Source organism: Hemitrygon akajei, chromosome 20, assembly GCF_048418815.1.
Source record: "Hemitrygon akajei chromosome 20, sHemAka1.3, whole genome shotgun sequence".
In the NCBI taxonomy this organism is placed as follows: Eukaryota; Metazoa; Chordata; class Chondrichthyes; order Myliobatiformes; family Dasyatidae; genus Hemitrygon; species Hemitrygon akajei.
Window position 1 is genome coordinate 13,169,032 of NC_133143.1, and position 18,425 is coordinate 13,187,456.

General features: G+C 41.0%; 1 protein-coding gene across 1 annotated transcript in view; it reads left to right on the plus strand.

The window, feature by feature from the left end:
* LOC140713588 (E3 ubiquitin-protein ligase MARCHF11-like) overlaps positions 1-18,425 on the plus strand; it is a 59,012-nt gene that overhangs the window by 15,647 nt on the left and 24,940 nt on the right. Inside the window, exon 3 of the mRNA XM_073023873.1 lies at positions 13,408-13,600. Coding sequence (XP_072879974.1) covers positions 13,408-13,600 — 193 coding nt within the window. The remainder of the gene's footprint in view (positions 1-13,407; positions 13,601-18,425) is intronic.

Genomic DNA, 18,425 nt, shown 5'->3' on the forward strand with positions numbered 1-18,425 from the left:
AATAATTTATTTAAAGGTGTATTAATAAGACATAACTTTTAGTATCCTCACTGTTCTGGTTTTCACTTTAAGTAAGTGATGCAATAAATCCAATAATATATTGTACTTCAATTTTAACTAAAAATTGCCAGTTGAAAGTGGCCAGTGAGTGAGTGGGCCAGTGAAGGAGTGGAGATTTGAGGCTTTGACTCGAGAAGCTTTGACAAGAAGAGGCGGAGGATGAGTTTGTTCCCAGTTAGTCTTTACAATGCCTCCTGAAACAGTGATGTGCCTCTCCTGTGAGATGTGGCAGTCTTGGGGGAACTCCCCTCTCCTGCAGAATCACATCTGCTAGAAGTGCATGCGGCTGGGCGATCTGGAAGACTTTGTGAGGAATCTGGAGCAGCAGCTGGATGACCTTCGACTCATAGGGAAAATGAGGCAGACATAGATGAGAGCTACAGGGAGGTAGTCACACCTAGGCTGCCAGAAGCAGGTCGTTGGGTGACAGTCAGAGGGGGAAAGCAAAGGTGAGTAGACAGGTAGTGCAGAGCACCCCTGTAGCCATTCCCCTGAATAATAAGTTTACCGTCCTGGATACTGTTGGCAAGGACGACCGACCAGGTGTGAGCCACGGTGGCAGGGCCTCTGGCACTGAGTCTGACCCTGTGGTGCAGAAGGGTGGGACGGAGAAGAGGAGAGCTGTCGTCATTGGAGACTCTATAGTCAGGGGAGCAGACAGGAGATTTTGTGGATGTGAGAAGGACACCTGCATGGTCTGTTGTCTCCTGGGTGCCAGGGTCTGGGATGTCTCTGACTGGATGCATGACATCCTGGTACGAGAGGGAAAGCAACCAGAAGTCATGATACATGTTGATACCAACGACATAGGCAGAAAGAGGGATGAGGTCCTGAAGTGTGAGTTTCGCGAACTAGGCAGAAGGCTGAAGAACAGGACCTCAAGAGTGGCGTTCTCAGGATTGCTGCCAGTACTACGTGATAGTGATGGTAAGAATTGGAGGAGATGGCAGTTGAATGCGTGGCTGAGGAGTTGGTGCAGGGGGCAGGGTTTTAGATTTTTGGATCATTGGGATCTCTTCTGGGGAAGGTGGGACCTGTACAGATTGGATGGGTTGCACCTGAACTCGAGGGGGAGCAATATCCTTGCTGGTAGGTTTGCTAGCATGGTTCGGGAGGGTTTAAACTAATTTGCAAGGGGATGGGACCCAGAGCGATAGAGCAGTGAAAGAAGTGTATGGAGTAAAGCCAGATCTAACATATAGAGAGGCTTTGAGGAAAGAGAAGCAGAATAAAGGGTGTAAAGGTAGGAAGGTAGAAGGGCTAAAGTGTGTGTACTTCAATGCAAAAAGCATCAGGAACAAAGGTGATGAACTGAGAGCTTGGATACATACATGGAATTATGATGTAGTGGCCATTACAGAGACTTGGCTGGCACCAGGGCAGGAATGGATTCTCAATATTCCTGGATTTCAGTGCTTTAAGAGGGATAGAGAGGGGGGGAAAGGGGAGGAGGGGTGGCATTACTGGTCAGGGATACTATTACAGCTACAGAAAGGGTGGGTAATGTAGCAAGATCCTCTTTTGAGTCTATGGGTGGAAGTCAGGAACAGGAAGGGAGCAGTTACTCTACTGGGGGTATTCTATAGGCCCCCTGGTAGCAGCAGAGATACCGAGGAGCAGATTGAGAGGCAGAATTTGGAAAGGTGCAAAAATAACAGAGTTGTTATCATGGGTGACTTTAATTTCCCTAATATTGATTGGCACTTGATTAGTTCCAAGGGTTTAGATGAGGCAGAGTTGGTTAAGTGTGTCCAGGATGGATTCCTGTCACAGTATGTTGAAAGGCCGACTAGGGGGAATGCCATACTAGATCTAGTATTAGGTAACGAACTGGGTCAGGTCACAGATCTGTCAGTGGGTGAGCATCTGGGGGACAGTGATCACCGCTCCCTGACCTTTAGCATTATCATGGAAAGGGTAGAATCAGAGAGGACAGGAAAATTTTTAATTGGGGAAGGGCAAATTATGAGGCTATAAGGCTAGAACTTGCGGGTGTGAATTGGGATGATGTTTTTGCAGGGAAATGTACTATGGACATGTGGTCGATGTTTAAGGATCTCTTGCAGGATGTTAGGGATAAATTTGTCCCGGTGAGGAAGATAAAGAATGGTAGGGTGAAGGAACCATGGGTGACAAGTGAAGTGGAAAATCTAGTCAGGTGGAAGAAGGCAGCATACATGAGGTTTAGGAAGCAAGGATCAGATGGGTCTATTGAGGAATATAGGGTAGCAAGAAAGGAGCTTAAGAAGGGGCTGAGAAGTGCAAGAAGGGGGCATGAGAAGGCCTTGGTGAGTAGGGTAAAGGAAAACCCCAAGGCATTCTTCAATTATGTGAATAACAAAAGGATGACAGGAGTGAAGGTAGGACCGATTAGAGATAAAAGTGGGAAGATGTGCCTGGAGGCTGTGGAAATGAGCGAGGTCCTCAATGAATACTTCTCTTCGGTATTCACCACTGAGAGGGAACTTGATGACGGTGAGGACAATATGAGTGAAGTTGATGTTCTGGAGCATGTTGATATTAAGGGAGAGGACGTGTTGGAGTTAGGAATACATTAGGATGGATAAGTCCCCGGGGCCTGACGGAATATTCCCCAGGCTGCTCCACGAGGCGAGGGAAGAGATTGCTGAGCCTCTGGCTAGGATCTTTATGACCTCGTTGTCCATAGGAATGATACTGGAGGATCGGAGAGAGGCGAATGTTGTCCCCTTGTTCAAAAAAGGTAGCAGGGATAGTCTAGGTAATTATAGACCAGTAAGCCTTATGTCTGCGGTGTGAAAGCTGTTGGAAAAGTTTCTTAGAGATAGGATCTATGGGCATTTAGAGAATCATGGTCTGATCAGGGACAGTCAGCATGGCTTTGTAAAGGGCAGATGGTGTCTAACAAGCCTGATAGAGTTCTTTGAGGTGGTGACCAGGCATATAGATGAGGGTAGTGCAGTGGATGTGATCTACATGGATTTTAGTAAGGCATTTGACAAGGTTCCACATGGTAGGCTTATTCAGAAAGTCAGAAGGCATGGGATCCAGGGAAGTTTGGCTAGGTGGATTCAGAATTGGCTTGCCTGCAGAAGGCAGAGGGTCGTGGTGGAGGGAGTACATTCAGATTGGAGGGTTGTGACTAGTGGTGTCCCACGAGGATCTGTTCTGGGACCTCTACTTATTGTGATTTTTATTAACGACCTGGATGTGGGGGTAGGAGGGTGGGTTGACAAGTTTGCAGACGACACAAAGGTTGGTAGTGTTGTAGATAGTGTAGAGGATTGTCGAAGATTGCAGAGCGACATTAATAGGATGCAGAAGTCGGCTGAGAAGTGGCAGATGGAGTTCAACCTGGAGAAGTGGTACATTTTGGAAGGACAAACTCCAAGGCAGAGTACAAAGTAAATGGCAGGATACTTGGTATTGTGGAGGAGCAGAGGGATCTGGGGGTACATGTCCACAGATCCCTAAAAGTTGCCTCACAGGTAGATAGGGTAGTTAAGAAAGCTTATGGGGTGTTAGCTTTTATAAGTCGAGGGATAGAGTTTAAGAGATGTGATGTAATGATGCAGCTCTATAAAACTCTAGTTCGGCCACACTTGGAGTGTCCAGTTTTGGTCCAGTAAACTGTGGACTAAACTTTGGTCCAGTTTAGGAAGGATGTGGAAGCATTGGAAAGGGTACAGTGGAGATTTACCAGGATGCTGCCTGGTTTAGAAAGTATGGATTATGATCAGAGATTAAGAGAGCTAGGTCTTTACTCTTTGGAGAGAAAGAGGATGAGAGGAGTCATGATAGAGGTGTACAAGATATTAAGAGGAATAGACAGAGTGGACAGCCAGTGCCTCTTCCCCAGGGCACCACTGCTTAGTACAAGAGGACATGATTTTAAGGTAAGGGGAGGGAAGTTCAAGGAGGATATTAGAGGAAGGTTTTTCACTCAGAGAGTGGTTGGTGCGTGGAATGCACTGCCTGAGTCAGTGGTGGAGGCAAATACACTAGTGAAGTTTAAGAGACTACTAGACAGGGTTATGGAGGAATTTAAGGTGGGGGGTTATATGGGAGGCAGGGTTTGAGGGTCAGCACAACATTGTGGGCCGAAGGGCCTGTAATGTGCTGTACTATTCTATGTTCTATGTAAAACTGATGATTTCAGACATTGAGTGATTGTAAATGGGCATTTCATCCTTCAAGTAATCGTGAATGTAATGAATATACAGAGATTTTCCTTTCTCATGAGATAAAATAATAAACATTTTGCAGATGCTGGAAGTATTTTTTCTGGAGCTCAGAGCCCAGAACTGTTAACAACTCTATCTACATATCCAATCTAATAGCGTGGCTGCCTCTACAAATATGAAAGTGTGAAGAACATGTTTCAAGTTCCAGATAGTAAAATTAAATGGTATAGCAAAGGAACTCCCATTATATGTCAAATCCAGTCCTTTATTTCTATCTGATATTGAGAAAAATAATTAAATTTGGTATCAGTACTGACATGATAGAAACATTGAAGATTAAAAATTCACTACTGGGGATAGTTCCTGAGATCTGTAGATCCCAGGATCAGGCCTGGTGTTGAAAAATTAACATGAAAATTGGGTAGTGACATCTGATGACCATGCAAATACTTAAAAGAATTTGTGATGTGTGATTTGCCATTCCACCAAAGTCTATTTTTGAAGATCAAAGCTGTTGTCCTTGATCCCATTACAGGCTCTGATTCGCAAAGCACTTCAGTTTTGCCCTGAAGATGAAACAGGCTATTTGCAATCTTGTTATTACAATTGTTTCATAGATAGAGTTTCTGAATATAAATCTGCAATACTGTTAAGACTAATTTTACATCTATACTTGACCCTGCCCCAATTTTTGCTGTGGAAATTTTCATCCATGCCTTTATGATCTTAGAATTAACTATTCCAATGTACCTTTAGCCAGCCTCCCTACTTTTGCCTTTCCTAAATGTAAGCTTATTGAAAATGCCCATGTCAGCATGTTAACTCTCACCGGATCGGCCATAATTCATTCCTTTCTGCTGTAGATTAGTTTCCAGCTAAGCAATTGATTTAGAAATTCTGATATTTGTTTTCATTTCTTTTTATATATTCTCTTCTTTTATATATATTCTTTTTATCTCTTCTATATTCTTTATAACTCTGATTGGCTTTGCAGTCCCATAGATGTCTGCATTAATTTACGTCTGCCCTTGTGTCCATTACAAAATTTATTTACTCTACTATTGGTGACGTGTCTTTCACCTGAAGGCTCAGCACTGTAATTTCCTCTTTAAGTATCTCAGCCTCTCTAAGATATTTCTTGAAACATTTGTGAAATTTTACACATTCTACACAATCCCACCTTTATGTTTGCTTATATTCTGTGAAGTATCTTGTGTCATTAAACCAAATCAAAATTGCAAGCAGTGCAATGTCTTGCAATTGATCAACATGAAGTTGTTGTAAAGCTATGGTGTTTATCTATTGAATTCACCAGATAAAGTTGTGTTTATCTATTGTAGACTGTATCCCTTTTAATTGTGCAGTAAGTCTCAATCATTGCCGGATTATCTCTCTGAACATTTAAATGTATAGTCTCAGTCCTTCGATCTTGAGTGGCTGTTGGAGAATTAAAAAACCTTTTGTTTTTGTTTATCCTATTTTTTTCTATCTTAATACATGCTGTATTTTCCTCTTATTACATTTCCTCTGCTGGATTTGACATGAAGGTATAACAACCTTCATCATGATAATGGTGTAAATCATACAGCAGCTTCTACTTTTCCATACATGCAGTTAGGTAGTCACAGTCAGAGACAGCTGCTCTTCCACACACTACTGATGTAGTCCTTTCCAGTAGGTTTGGCATTACAGTGGAGTGTATTTTTAATACTTGCCCACATGTTCCATGCTGAAAAGAATAAGTGCTGCTGCCTTTGTAAGTGCAGCTATGGTACAGAAGTGCTTAGAAAAGACAATGTGCTTGCCACTGGAAATGTAATTGTGGGAGTTTGGTGGCTGCACTGGTGTAATGCATGTAACCCATATTTGTTTATCCCAGTGTTGCTGGTACCCAATTTATTTTGATCCTAGCACAAGTACTCATGTACATTTTTCATTAGCAGTGCATAATTTTATTTATTTTATCTTAGCTGTGTACTATGCTAATTAACCACAGGCTTTTGTTCTTAAAGGGATGTAACCATTAAACTGTACATGGATGGATCTTTGTTGGAATATTATGAGGAATGTTCATTTAGGTTGAGTTGAAGTCTTCAGATTTAAGGTCATAGATGGAATGAATCAACATTGGGAGGTAGCCAGAAACAAGTTGCTATGCATCTGGAAGTACTACTACATAATTTCCATGGCTCAAACACAACTCCAGCAACTCTCAAGAAGATCAACATGATCCAGGACAAAGTTGTCCACCACCACTCTAAACATTCCTGGAATCCTGAATGGCACCGTATTCAACCTTTGCAATAGCATACTGATGCTGTGGTATACAAGTCTTTAAAATAAGTTACACCAGTGGTCTGTTAGGGAGTTCTTTATTTTGTTGTTTCCAAAGTTTCATATTTAGCTCAAGTGAATGCCCTGGTTTCAATGTGAGTGTGCTTATGAGAAACAGAATATGGAAGGAGCCAGGATGTTCAGCAGAACTGGAAATTGACCAGTGTGGGAGGATATTGGAAATGATCAGAATAGACAATATTGACATAACAGGTAGCTGGATCTAATAGTTAATTGCATTTTGATATTGTACAGAAAGAATCAGCTGATATTAGCATTGACAGGCCAAAGGTTTATAGGTACCATAGATTTCGCACTACAGAGCGCACCTGATTAAAAGCCGCTGGCTCTAATTTTAGAAAGAAAATCAATTTTGTACTTGTACAGGCCGCACCGGATTTTCGGCCGCAGGTGTCCCACGTTGTAATATGAGATATTTACACAGAAAGATATTACACGTGAGGATTTTTTAACTTTTAATTAAATCCATATGGTAACATAAACAAATACATATTGCAAATGCTTTTTTTCGAACCGTGCCTGTAACGCGGCTACTTTTAAATATACGTTGCGTATACTTTTTTACTGAACAACATTCCAATATCTCCTAACGACTGGTAAAAAATATATATACTGCAGCCTACCAGGAAAAGTTATTGATCGCCTTTAACTTAAAAGCAGCGTTTTGGCTCCGCCGCTCCGCCGCTCGCCCCCCGCCTTCCCGTTTATCGCAAACCGGCATTTTCCCACAAGATGCGGCGAAACCGGGTGTGACGTCATAGCATCCCGGGATGTAGTACAGAAAACAAATATAGTTAAAACAGTTCTAACTTTAACTAACAAATGAATTACTAAGCGAAAATATTATAAACTAAATAACTGCCATAAAGGCAGCACAATGCTTTTCTTCGAGTGTTTTCCATGTTGATGAGGGTGAGTACAAATGACTGATTTACAATAATTTAATTGTGAAAGTGCGCTTGATTTATCGTACAATTTCATTGGACCTCTGTGAACTACTCATCAATTTTATTGGTCTACTGTTACGAGGCAAAATGTTTTTAGCGGCATGAAAAAAAATCATGCATTAGCCGCACCGTAGTAAAGGCCGCAGTGTTCAAAGCTGTTCAAAATGTGGGAGAAAAGTAGCGGCTTATAATCCGACATCTACGGTAATTGCCAGTCTGCTGTTTCAACTTCACTTATCTTTAATGAAGCTTTGATGAGAGCAGGCTTGCACTTAATTATTCTTCTTCGTATTAAAAGGAACCTTTAAAAGACTAGGTGCTATTCATATAAATCCATTTCCTTAATGACTGAATTTCTGTGAAATGGGGAAAGAATGAAAGTGGAATACAGTGTATCTAGTGGAACTTTAGTTATTCTATTGGAAAGGATATGAAGTGGATGAGCAATGAAAATGAAGTGTCTATTTACAGCGTTTACCCTACCAACCTTTAATTTTAATGGAGAGTGATGCCATTTGGATTTATATGGGAACAGTCCTATGTATAAGTGCTGAATAGAATATAATCAGGAGCAGATTCTCATGCCACCTCGGCTATTCAATAAGATGATGACTAATCTTTTGGCTCTGCCACTTTATTGTGCTAATACCATAGAACTTGATTCCCTTAATATTCAAAACTCTGTTGATTTCTACTTTGATATTACTCAGTAACCAAGGCCTCTGCCTCTGCATCTTCCTTGAGCAAAGAATTCCTAAAATTTGACATGGATGACAAGATTTTTTCTCATGCTAGATACCCCATTCAAGGGAATTATCGTCCCTGAATCTATTCTGTAAAGTTGTATACAAGTTTTACATTAGTCAATAAAATCATCTAAAATTAGAGCGCATAGGTCCAGTCTTTTTAATTCTTCTCATAGGAGCATTTTGTAATGAATGTGGTGAGCCTTCTTTGCATTACCTGTACTGCTAGTATATAACGCGTTGGGAGGTGGCAGGGTGCGGGGCAAGGCCTGTGCACAAATTCCAACAGGTTCCATGTGCAGTTTCACCAGAGCACTGTGTAATTTCAGGAAGATGTCTCCACTCTTGTAAATATATCTTCTTTTTAACAAAGCTTAACGTTCCTAATTGTTTGTTGTACCTGCACCTTTCTAATTTTTCCATAATGTATTTTACCTGCCTCGTCTAATCACTTAGCCTGTCAGTATCTTGCTGTAGCCTCTCTGTATCTCTATTTTAACCTGCACAGGCACCCAACTTTGTATCATTAGCAAAGTTGGATATATAACTCTTGATGCCTCATCCAAATCATTCATATAAAGTTTGAACATCTAGTGCTGCAGCTCAAGACCCTCTGATTCCCCATGAGTCACAGCCTCCTAATCTAAATTATGGTTTGCTTTTTCCTGTTCTGTTTTCTGTCCATTAGCCAATTCTACAGGGATTTGACTATATATTACCTCCATTTGTGTGGTTTAACTTTGGTATGGTGCCATCCAAGAGATTATTAAATGAAGGACTGTAAGGCCAAATATGCTACTTCCAGCCTTTCTCCTTTATCACCTGGTTATTTAAAAAAGCTAAGCGATTTCTCAATTTTGCTTTTTCTTTCGTAGATCTGTTTGCTGCCCAGTCTTGTTATTTTCTAAGTACCCCATTTGATTCTAGCATTCTTCCTGCTATTGATGTCAGGCTCATATGCAGTTTTGTTTTCTTTCTCTCCTTTTTTTAAATAGTGGAGTTACACTTGCTGCCCACCAACCTGTGGCAACCCTTTCCGAAGTTTTGAAATATTGGAATGTGCTAACCAGTGTACAGTATCTGCTGTCTCAGTTACTACCTCTTTCGAAATCTTGGGACACTGCCAGATGCTGAAGATTTGTTAGTTTTTGGTCCCATTCATTCCTCCATTTTTTTTTTACTAATACTCATTTCTTTGACCTCTCAATTTGTTATAGATCTCTCCAATGTTTCCAAGAGATTGTTTTTGTGATTCTATGAAGGTTAACTCAAAATATTATTTAAACACTGTTATTTGTTTCTCCATATAATTTCTCTCAGTCTTTAGGTAAGAAACAATGTTTGCTAATCTGTTCCTTTTTACACACCTATGAACGATTTGGAAGTGTGCCTTTCATTCTTCTATTTTCCTTTGCTGAATTCTGAGATGTTCCCAATTGTCAGGGTTTTAGTGCATTTTGGCAGCTTTATACAGCTTTCTCTTTGATCTAATATTGTGTTTAACTTGTTAGCTCTGCTTGGACTACTTTCCTCTTAGATAGTTACGCCTTGCAGGTTTTATATACTTGTTGTGTACTATATATAACAAATGTTTAACAAATCTATTAGAGTTTTTCGAGGAGGTTTCCAGGAAAGTGGATGAAGGGAAGGCAGTGGATGTTGTCTACATGGACTTCAGTAAGGCCTTTGATAAGGTCCCGCATGGTAGGTTAGTTAGGAAGATTCAGTCGCTAGGTATACATGGAGAGGTAGTAAATTGGATTAGACGTTGGCTCAATGGGAGAAGCAAAAGAGTGGTAGTGGAGGATTGCTTCTCTGAGTGGAGGCCTGTGACTAGTGGTGTGCCACAAGGATCAGTGCTGGGTCCATTGTTATTTGTCATCTATATCAATGATCTGGATGATAATGTGGTAAACTGGATCAGCAAATTTGCTGATGATACAAAGATTAAAGGTGTAGTGGACAGTGAGGAAGGTTTTCAAAGCTTGCAGAGGGATTTGGACCAGCTGGAAAAATGGGCTGAAAAATGGCAGATGGAGTTTAATACAGACAAGTGTAAGGTATTGCACTTTGGAAGGACAAACCAAGGTAGAACATACAAGGTAAATGGTAGGGCACTGAGGAGTGCAGTAGAACAGAGGGATCTAGGAATACAGATACAAAATTCCCTGAAAGTGGCGTCATAGGTAGATAGGGTTGTAAAGAGAGCTTTTGGTACATTGGCCTTAATAAATCAAAGTATTAACTATAAGAGTTGGAATATTATGGTGAGGTTGTATAAGGCATTGGTGAGACCGAATTTGGAGTATTGTGTGCAGTTTTGATCACCTAATTACAGGAAGGATATTAATAAGCTTGAAAGAATGCAGAGCAGGTTTATAAGGATGTTGCTGGGACTTGAGAAACTGAGTTACAGAGAAAGGTTGAATTTATTCCCTGGAGCATAGAAGAATGAGGAGAGATTTGATAGAGGTATATAAAATTATGATGGGTATAGACAGAGTGAATGCAAGCAGGCTTTTTCCACTGAGGCTAGAGGAGAAAAAAACCAGAGGACATGGGTTAAGGGTGAAGGGGGAAAAGCTTAAAGTGAACATTGGGGGGGCTTTTTCACACAGAGAGTGGTGGGAGTGTAGAATGAGCTGCCAGATGAAGTGGTAAATGCAGGCTCACTTTTAATATTTAAGAAAAACTTGGATGAGAGGTGTATGGAGGGATATGGACCAGGTACAGGTCAGTGGGACTAGGCAGAAAAATGGTTCGGCACAGCCAAGAAGGGCCAAAAGGCCTGTTTCTATGCTGTAATGTTCTTGGTTCTATGTATTCATTCTTTAAATACTAACCATTTGCTTGTTTAATGTCAGAGGTTTAGCATAATTTCTCAAGCTTCTGTTGTCATGTTATGCCTTAAGTCTTCATAGTTCATTTTGTTGAGATTTTATAAAATTTTGAGATACAGCACCGAATAGGCCCTTCCAGTCCTTCCAGTCACATCACCCAGCAATCCCTAATGTAATCCTAGCCTAATCATTGGGCAATTTACAGTGACCAATTAGCCTACCAACCAGTATGTCTTTGGACTGTGGGAGGAAACCAGAGCAGCCAGAGGAATCCCGCGTGGTCGGGGGGGAATTGAACCCTGGTCACCTGCACTGTAAAGCGTTGTGCTACTGTGCTGTATAAATAAGTAATATACTTATTTGGAAAACAATTATTTCAAATTTATTTTCAACGTAAGAGGCCTTTTGGCCCATCAGGTCTATACCAGCTGTGGGACAAAGACTATTATCCCACCTAATTCCCTGTATCCACTTCTCTCTTCCACATCCAGCAACTCCACCTTGATTCTCCTACTACCCACCTATACCAGGCAAAATAACATATCAGCCTGCACATCTTTGTGCTGGGGAAGGAAACAGGAGCATGAGGAGGAAAATGCATGCAGTCATAGAGATGTACAAATCCCTGATTGAACTCAGGGTTTGCTGGGATAAAGAAATAACAGCATTACCTGCTGCACCACTTGATCTCAGATAGGTCCAAATCATATCTAAATATTTATCATAATACAGTTATCTTTTTCTAACAGGTCCCAGCTACACAATTAATCAATCTTCATCGCACAATGCTATTCTAAATTAGTCTGTTCCATAGATTGCTCCACAACATACTGATCTTAAAGGTTACCTTGGGCATGCACATTCACGAAATTGTCTTCTGCTGCTGTCATGCTCCTGTAAATTTCCTTATTTATAAAATGAATCACATTTCCACTTTTGTTTGGAAGCCTATCGATAATTCCCAATATTATTTGCTGCTGCTTGCTACATCTTAGTTCAGCCCATCCTAATACAACTTCTGTTTGTTTGCTAAGATTCTTTACCTCTAATGTCTTTATGATCAGAGGCTACCTCTCCTTTTTTTTACACTTTCCTTGTCTGTTTTGGAAACTAAGTATTGGGAATATTTAGTTTTCAATCTACATTACTTTGCAAACACATCTCTATAATAATCATCAGTACCCTCTGGTGTCATTGTGGTGCGTGGCCAAGTGGTTAAGGTGTTCGAGTTCGAGTCCCAGCTGAGGCTGCCTGTTGTGTCCTTGAGCAAGGGACTTAACCACATACTGCTCCTGTCCACCCAGCTGAAAATGGGTACCAGCAAAATGCTGGGGGTTAACCTGGTGATAGACTGGCATCCCATCGGGTAGGGGGGCGGGTGGTGTCTCGTACTCTCAGTCGCTTCACTCCACGGAAACCAGCCTGATGAGCCTGTAAGGCTCGGGACAGACGTTTTAACTTCTGATGTCATTAAGATGCTAATAGTGTTTCAAGTGGGATCTGAGCTTCAAAGAGCTGTGAGTTCCCCACTATGTTGAAACTGATGGGCATAGTCAAAACCTAACATTTTCTGAAATACAGGCTCTTGGAGCACTCTAAGTATTTTACAGGATCTTGATATTATTGATGGTATAGCAAACTTTGTTCAAGTTACTAGCCAGTTATTAGCCATCAGATATAACCCGTTAACATGTACCATTGTTATAATTGCAGTTTTTGATTTGCAAGTATTTTCTTGAAGAATTGTCACCTTTCTGTCTGACTACAGCTTTTAAGTAAAAATTTCTTTCTCTTTCAACAAAATGCTGAATTTGCAGTCTTCCACTGGGTGCTGCAGTTTCCTCTCGGATTCCAAAGATGCACAGGATAGGGTTAGTGAGTTGTGGGCATTAGAAATGTTGATGACAATTGTGGGCTGCCCTGAACACAGTCCTCGTTGACGCAAGCAGTGCATTTCACGATATGTTTTGATGTCTCAGTGGACATTTGATAAATGAAGCTAATCTTTATCTTCTAACTTGACTGATTGTGGTAAACACTTCTCTTTTTTGCAGGATTATCTCCACTTTGAGGGATGAATTTCAATGATTTTGTAACTACTCCTGGGATTGTTGCGATGTGATCAGTGTATTCTAAAAATCACATATTTCCATACAGAGTGATGAGGTGTTACCTTTCCTTTTACTGTGAAAAAAACTCCCAATTGAGCATTAGTGCATATACTGCTTTATAAAAAGAATGATTTTTATTTGATATTATGAGTTTTAATTTAATATGCTTTCTTTTCTTCTTGTAGTGGGAACCTATCACAGTGACATTGGTTGAGAAGGTTCAAATAATAGCAGTGATCCTTGGCTGCCTTTTCCTGATTGCAAGTGTGACCTGGCTTTTATGGTCAGCCTTCAGTCCTTCTGCAGTCTGGCAGAGAAAAGATGTCTTATTCCAAATCTGCTATGGGATGTATGGCTTTATGGACCTTGTTTGCATAGGTAGGTTGAATGCAAGAGAACTGAATGCATTTTTGTTGCTAATATATTAAAGACTATGAACCACTGTTGATGAAACTAAATGCTCTATAAAAGTAGCAAAGAAGAAAATGCCACAATATTTTTATATTTTATATTCATCCACTAATTCAACACTTCACTTCTTTAAGTTATTGGTTACTAACTTGCCAGGTATGGGAGAGGTCAACTAAGGTCCAATGAGAATTCCAATCTCATCTCAACACACACAAAATGCTGGTGGAACACAGCAGGCCAGGCAGCATCTATAAGGAGAAGCACTGTCGATGTTTCGGGCCGAGACCCTTCGTCAGGAACATCGACAGTGCTTCTCCTTATAGATGCTGCCTGGCCTGCTGTGTTCCACCAGCATCTTGTGTGTGTTGTTTGAATTCCCAGCATCTGCAGGTTTCCTCGTGTTTCCTCAAATCTCATCTCATTGATCGGAACACCTGATTCCAAACAGCTTTTGTAGAAGACATTACCCCAGAGGTTCACATTCACATTAAATGGTATACTCAGTATTGTGTCGGTGTGTGGCCAAGTGGTTAAGGCGTTCGTCTAGTTATCTGAAAGTTCAAGCTAGTGAAGGTTATTGCTAGTTTGAGCCTTAGCTGAGGCTGCGTGTGTGTCTTTGAGCAAGGCACTTAACCACACATTGCTTTGTGACGACACCGGTGCCAAGCTGTATGGGTCCTAATGCCCTTTCCTTGGACAACATTGGTGACGCGGAGAGGGGAGACTTGCAGCTTGGGCAACTGCCGGTCTTCCATAAAAAAAAATCCTTGCCCAGGCTTGCACACTGGAAACTTTCCAAGGTGCAAATCCATGGTCTGTCGAGACTAACGGAGGCCTACACACATACTCAGTAGTGTAAAGAAGTACAATTGTTTGCGTGTTATTAGTTTAGACAGATTGTGTCTGTCTATTGTGACTTAGTTGAAGATAAAACCACATTTTATGAGTAACTAATGCAGAAAAACAGATAATTTCAAACAGTTCACAAACTTTTTTCTTGCAACTGTGATTGTAAATTTTAAAAGGAAGTTATAGAGCTAAATGGAAAAAGCAAAACAAGGCTAATTGGAATGACTCTTTCAAACTGTGACAATGAGCCAAATGGCTTTCCAGCATATCTTTCTGTGAACCACCTGAATAATACTATTACTATTTAATAAAAAATACATTCATTCTAGAAGTGGGCACTGATAGCATATCCAGCAATATGTTCATCATTTCTGGAAAACTTGCACATCTATCATAAAACTGCTTGTTACGCAGTATGTAGATATGAATTCATCTCTGTATGGGACTAGAGCATCTAGTTCCAGTGAAGCCAGGGATGGAAAGATTACTTCCCTAAAAGGTCAGTATTAAATCAATTATGAGTACAATGCAGTTGGATTCTACTTTCTCTCATAACTTTTTTCCCCCAACTATAGCCTGAATTAAAGTGCAGAGGCTCACCAGCATGTTGCCTGGATTGAAGTATATTGGCTATAAGAAGATTGACTAACTTCATTATCTCTGGAGCATCAGAGGCTGAACTCCTAATAGGAGTTCATAGAATTATGATAGATAGTCTTCTTCCCTAACTGGATATATCAAAAACTAGAGGGCATTGTTTTCTATGGACAGAAGGGCTAAGTTGAAAGAAGATCTATAAGGCAAGCTTTTTGTTTAACACACAGAGTAGCAGGTGCCTGAGATGTGCTGCCAGGGGCAGTAGTAGAGGCAGATGTGATAGCAATATTTAAGAGCCATTTAAACACATACATGAACAAGTAGTGAATGGGGGGATATGGACCATGTGCAAGCCGATGGGATTTGTTTAAATTACCACTATATTTGGCACGAACATAATGTGCTGAAGGGTCTTTTCACGTGTTGTACTGTTCCCTGTTCTAACCACTTATTTGTTTTTCTCCCTGTCTGTTGGACTTTAATCTTTAGGCCCATTTTCTAATCTCAGCCTTTCTTACAGTCTTTTAAAGGTCGCTATTGTATCAGATTCAGATTTATGTATCACAATTACATCAAAACGTACAGTGAAATGCATTGGATTGTTATCACCCTCTGCATCGTGCCTGGCAGTGTGTTCAAGGAGTCCACTGATCTGCGTAAAAAAATAAAATCTACCTCTGACATCTCTCCTAAACTTTCCTCCACTCATCTTAAAATGGATGACTGGTACTAGTACCTCAGTAATTCAGCCAGCGTAATCAAAGACATACACACCCTGGACATTCTCTCTTTTCCCTTCCAATCGGGAAGAAAACACAAAATCCTGAGATTGTACTGCCACGCTCCAGCTTCTATCCTGCTGTTATAAGACTACTGAATGTTTCCCTTGTATGATAAGATGGATTCTTGACCTCACAATCTACCTCACTGTGACCTTGAAACTTATTTCTCTGAACAGCAACACTTTATTCTGTACCATTTATCTTAATGCCCATTGAAATTAATTGATTTATATGGATGATATGCAAGAGAAGTTTTTCACTGTACCTTGGTACATAAAACCATAAGACAAAGGAGCAGAAGTCGGCCATTTGGCCCATCGAGTCTGCTCCACCATTTTATCATGAGCTGATCCATTCTCTCATTTAGTCCCACTCACCTGCCTTCTCACCATAACCTTTGATGCCCTGGCTACTCAGATACCTATCAATCTCTGCCTTAAATACACCCAGTGACTTGACCTCCACTGCCACCCGTGCCAACAAATTCCACAGATTCACCACCCTCTGGCTAAAAAAATTTCTTTGCATCTCTGTTGTGAATGGGTGCCCTTTAATCCTTAAGTAATGCCCTCCCGTACTAGACTCCCCCACCATGGGAAACAACTTTGCCAAATCCACTCTGTCCACACTTTTCAACATTCGAAATATTTCTATGAGGTCCCCCCTCATTCTTCTAAACTCCAAGGAGTACAGTCCAAGAGCGGTCAAACATTCCTCATATATTAACCCTCTCATTCCCGGAATCATTCTAGTGAATTTTCTCTGAACCCTCTCCAACGTCAGCACATCCATTCTTAAATAAGGAGCCCAAAAATGCACACAGTACTCCAAGTGAGGTCTTACCAGTGCCTTATAGAGCCTCAACATCACATCCCTGCACCTATACTCTATTCCTCTAGAAATGAATGCCAACATTGCATTCGCCTTCTTCACCGCTGACTCAACCTGGAGGTTAACCTTAAGGGTATCCTGCACGAGGACTTCCAAGTCCCGTTGCATTTCAGAACTTTGAATTTGCTCCCCATTTAAATAATAGTCTGCCTGCTTATTTCTTCTACCAAAGTGCATGACCATACACTTTCCAACATTGCATTTCATTTGCCACTTCTTTGCCCATTCTCCCAATCTATCCAAGTCTCTCTGCAGACTCTCTGTTTCCTCAGCACTACTGGCTCCTCCACCTATCTTTGTATCATCAGCAAACTTAGCCACAAAGCCATCTATTCCATAATCCAAATCGTTGATATACAATGAAGCAGCCCCAACACGGACCCCTGTGGAACACCACTGGTAACTGGCAGCCAACCAGAATGGGATCCCTTTATTCCCACTCTGTTTCCTGCCAATTAGCCAATGCTCTATCCACGTATGTAACTTTCCCGTAATACCATGGGCTCTTATCTTGTTTAGCAGTCTCATGTGCGGCACCTTGTCAAAGGCCTTCTGAAAATCTAAATGCACAACATCCACTGCATCTTCCTCGTCTAGCCTACTTGTAATTTCCTCAAAAAATTGCACTAGGTTTGTCAGGCAGTATTTTCCTTTAAGGAAACCATGCTGAGTTCTGCCTATCTTGTCATATGCCTCTAAGTACTCCGTAACCTCATCTTTGACAATCGACTCCAACAACTTCCCAACCACCGATGTCAAGCTAACAGGTCTATAATTTCCTTTTTGCTTCCTTGCCCCCTTCTTAAATAGCGGAGTGACATTTGCAATCTTCCAGTCCTCTGGAACCATGCCAGGATTTATTGACTTTTGAAAGATCATTGCTAATGCCTCCACAATCTCCACAGCTACTTCCTTCAGAACACGTGGATGCATTCCATCTGGTCTGGGAGATTTATCTACCCTTAGACTATTCAGCTTCCTGAGTACTTTCTCAGTCGCAATTGTGACTGCGCACTCTTCTCTTCCCTGATACCCTTGAGTGTCCAATATACTGCTGATGTCTTCCTCAGTGAAGACTGATGCAAAATACTCGCTCAGTTCCTCCGCCATCTCCTTATCTCCCATTACAATTTCTCCATCATCATTTTCTAATGGTCCTATATCTACTCTCACCTGTCTTTTACTCTTTATATATACTTGAAAAAGCTTTTAGTATCCTCTTTGATATTATTTGCTAGCTTCCTTTCATAGTTCATCTTTTCCCTCTTAATGACCTTCTTGGTTTCCTTTTGTAAGCTTTTAAAAACTTTCCAATCCTCTGTCTTCCCACTAATTTTTGCTTCCTTGTATGCCCTCTGCTTTGCTTTTACTTTGGCTTTGACTTCTCTTGTCAGCCACAGTTGCATCCTTTTTCCATTCGAAAATTTCTTCTTTTTTGGAATATATTTGTCTTGCACCTTCCTCACTTCTCGCATAAACTCCAGCCACTGCTGCTCTGCCGTCCTTCTCGCTGGTGTCCCTTTCCAGTCAACTTTGGCCAGTTCCTCTCTCATGCCACTGTAATTTCCTTTACTCCACTGAAATACTGACACATCGGATTTCAGCTTCTCTTTCTCAAGTTTCACAGTGAACTCAAATCATGTTATGATCACTGCCTGCTAAGGGTTCCTTAA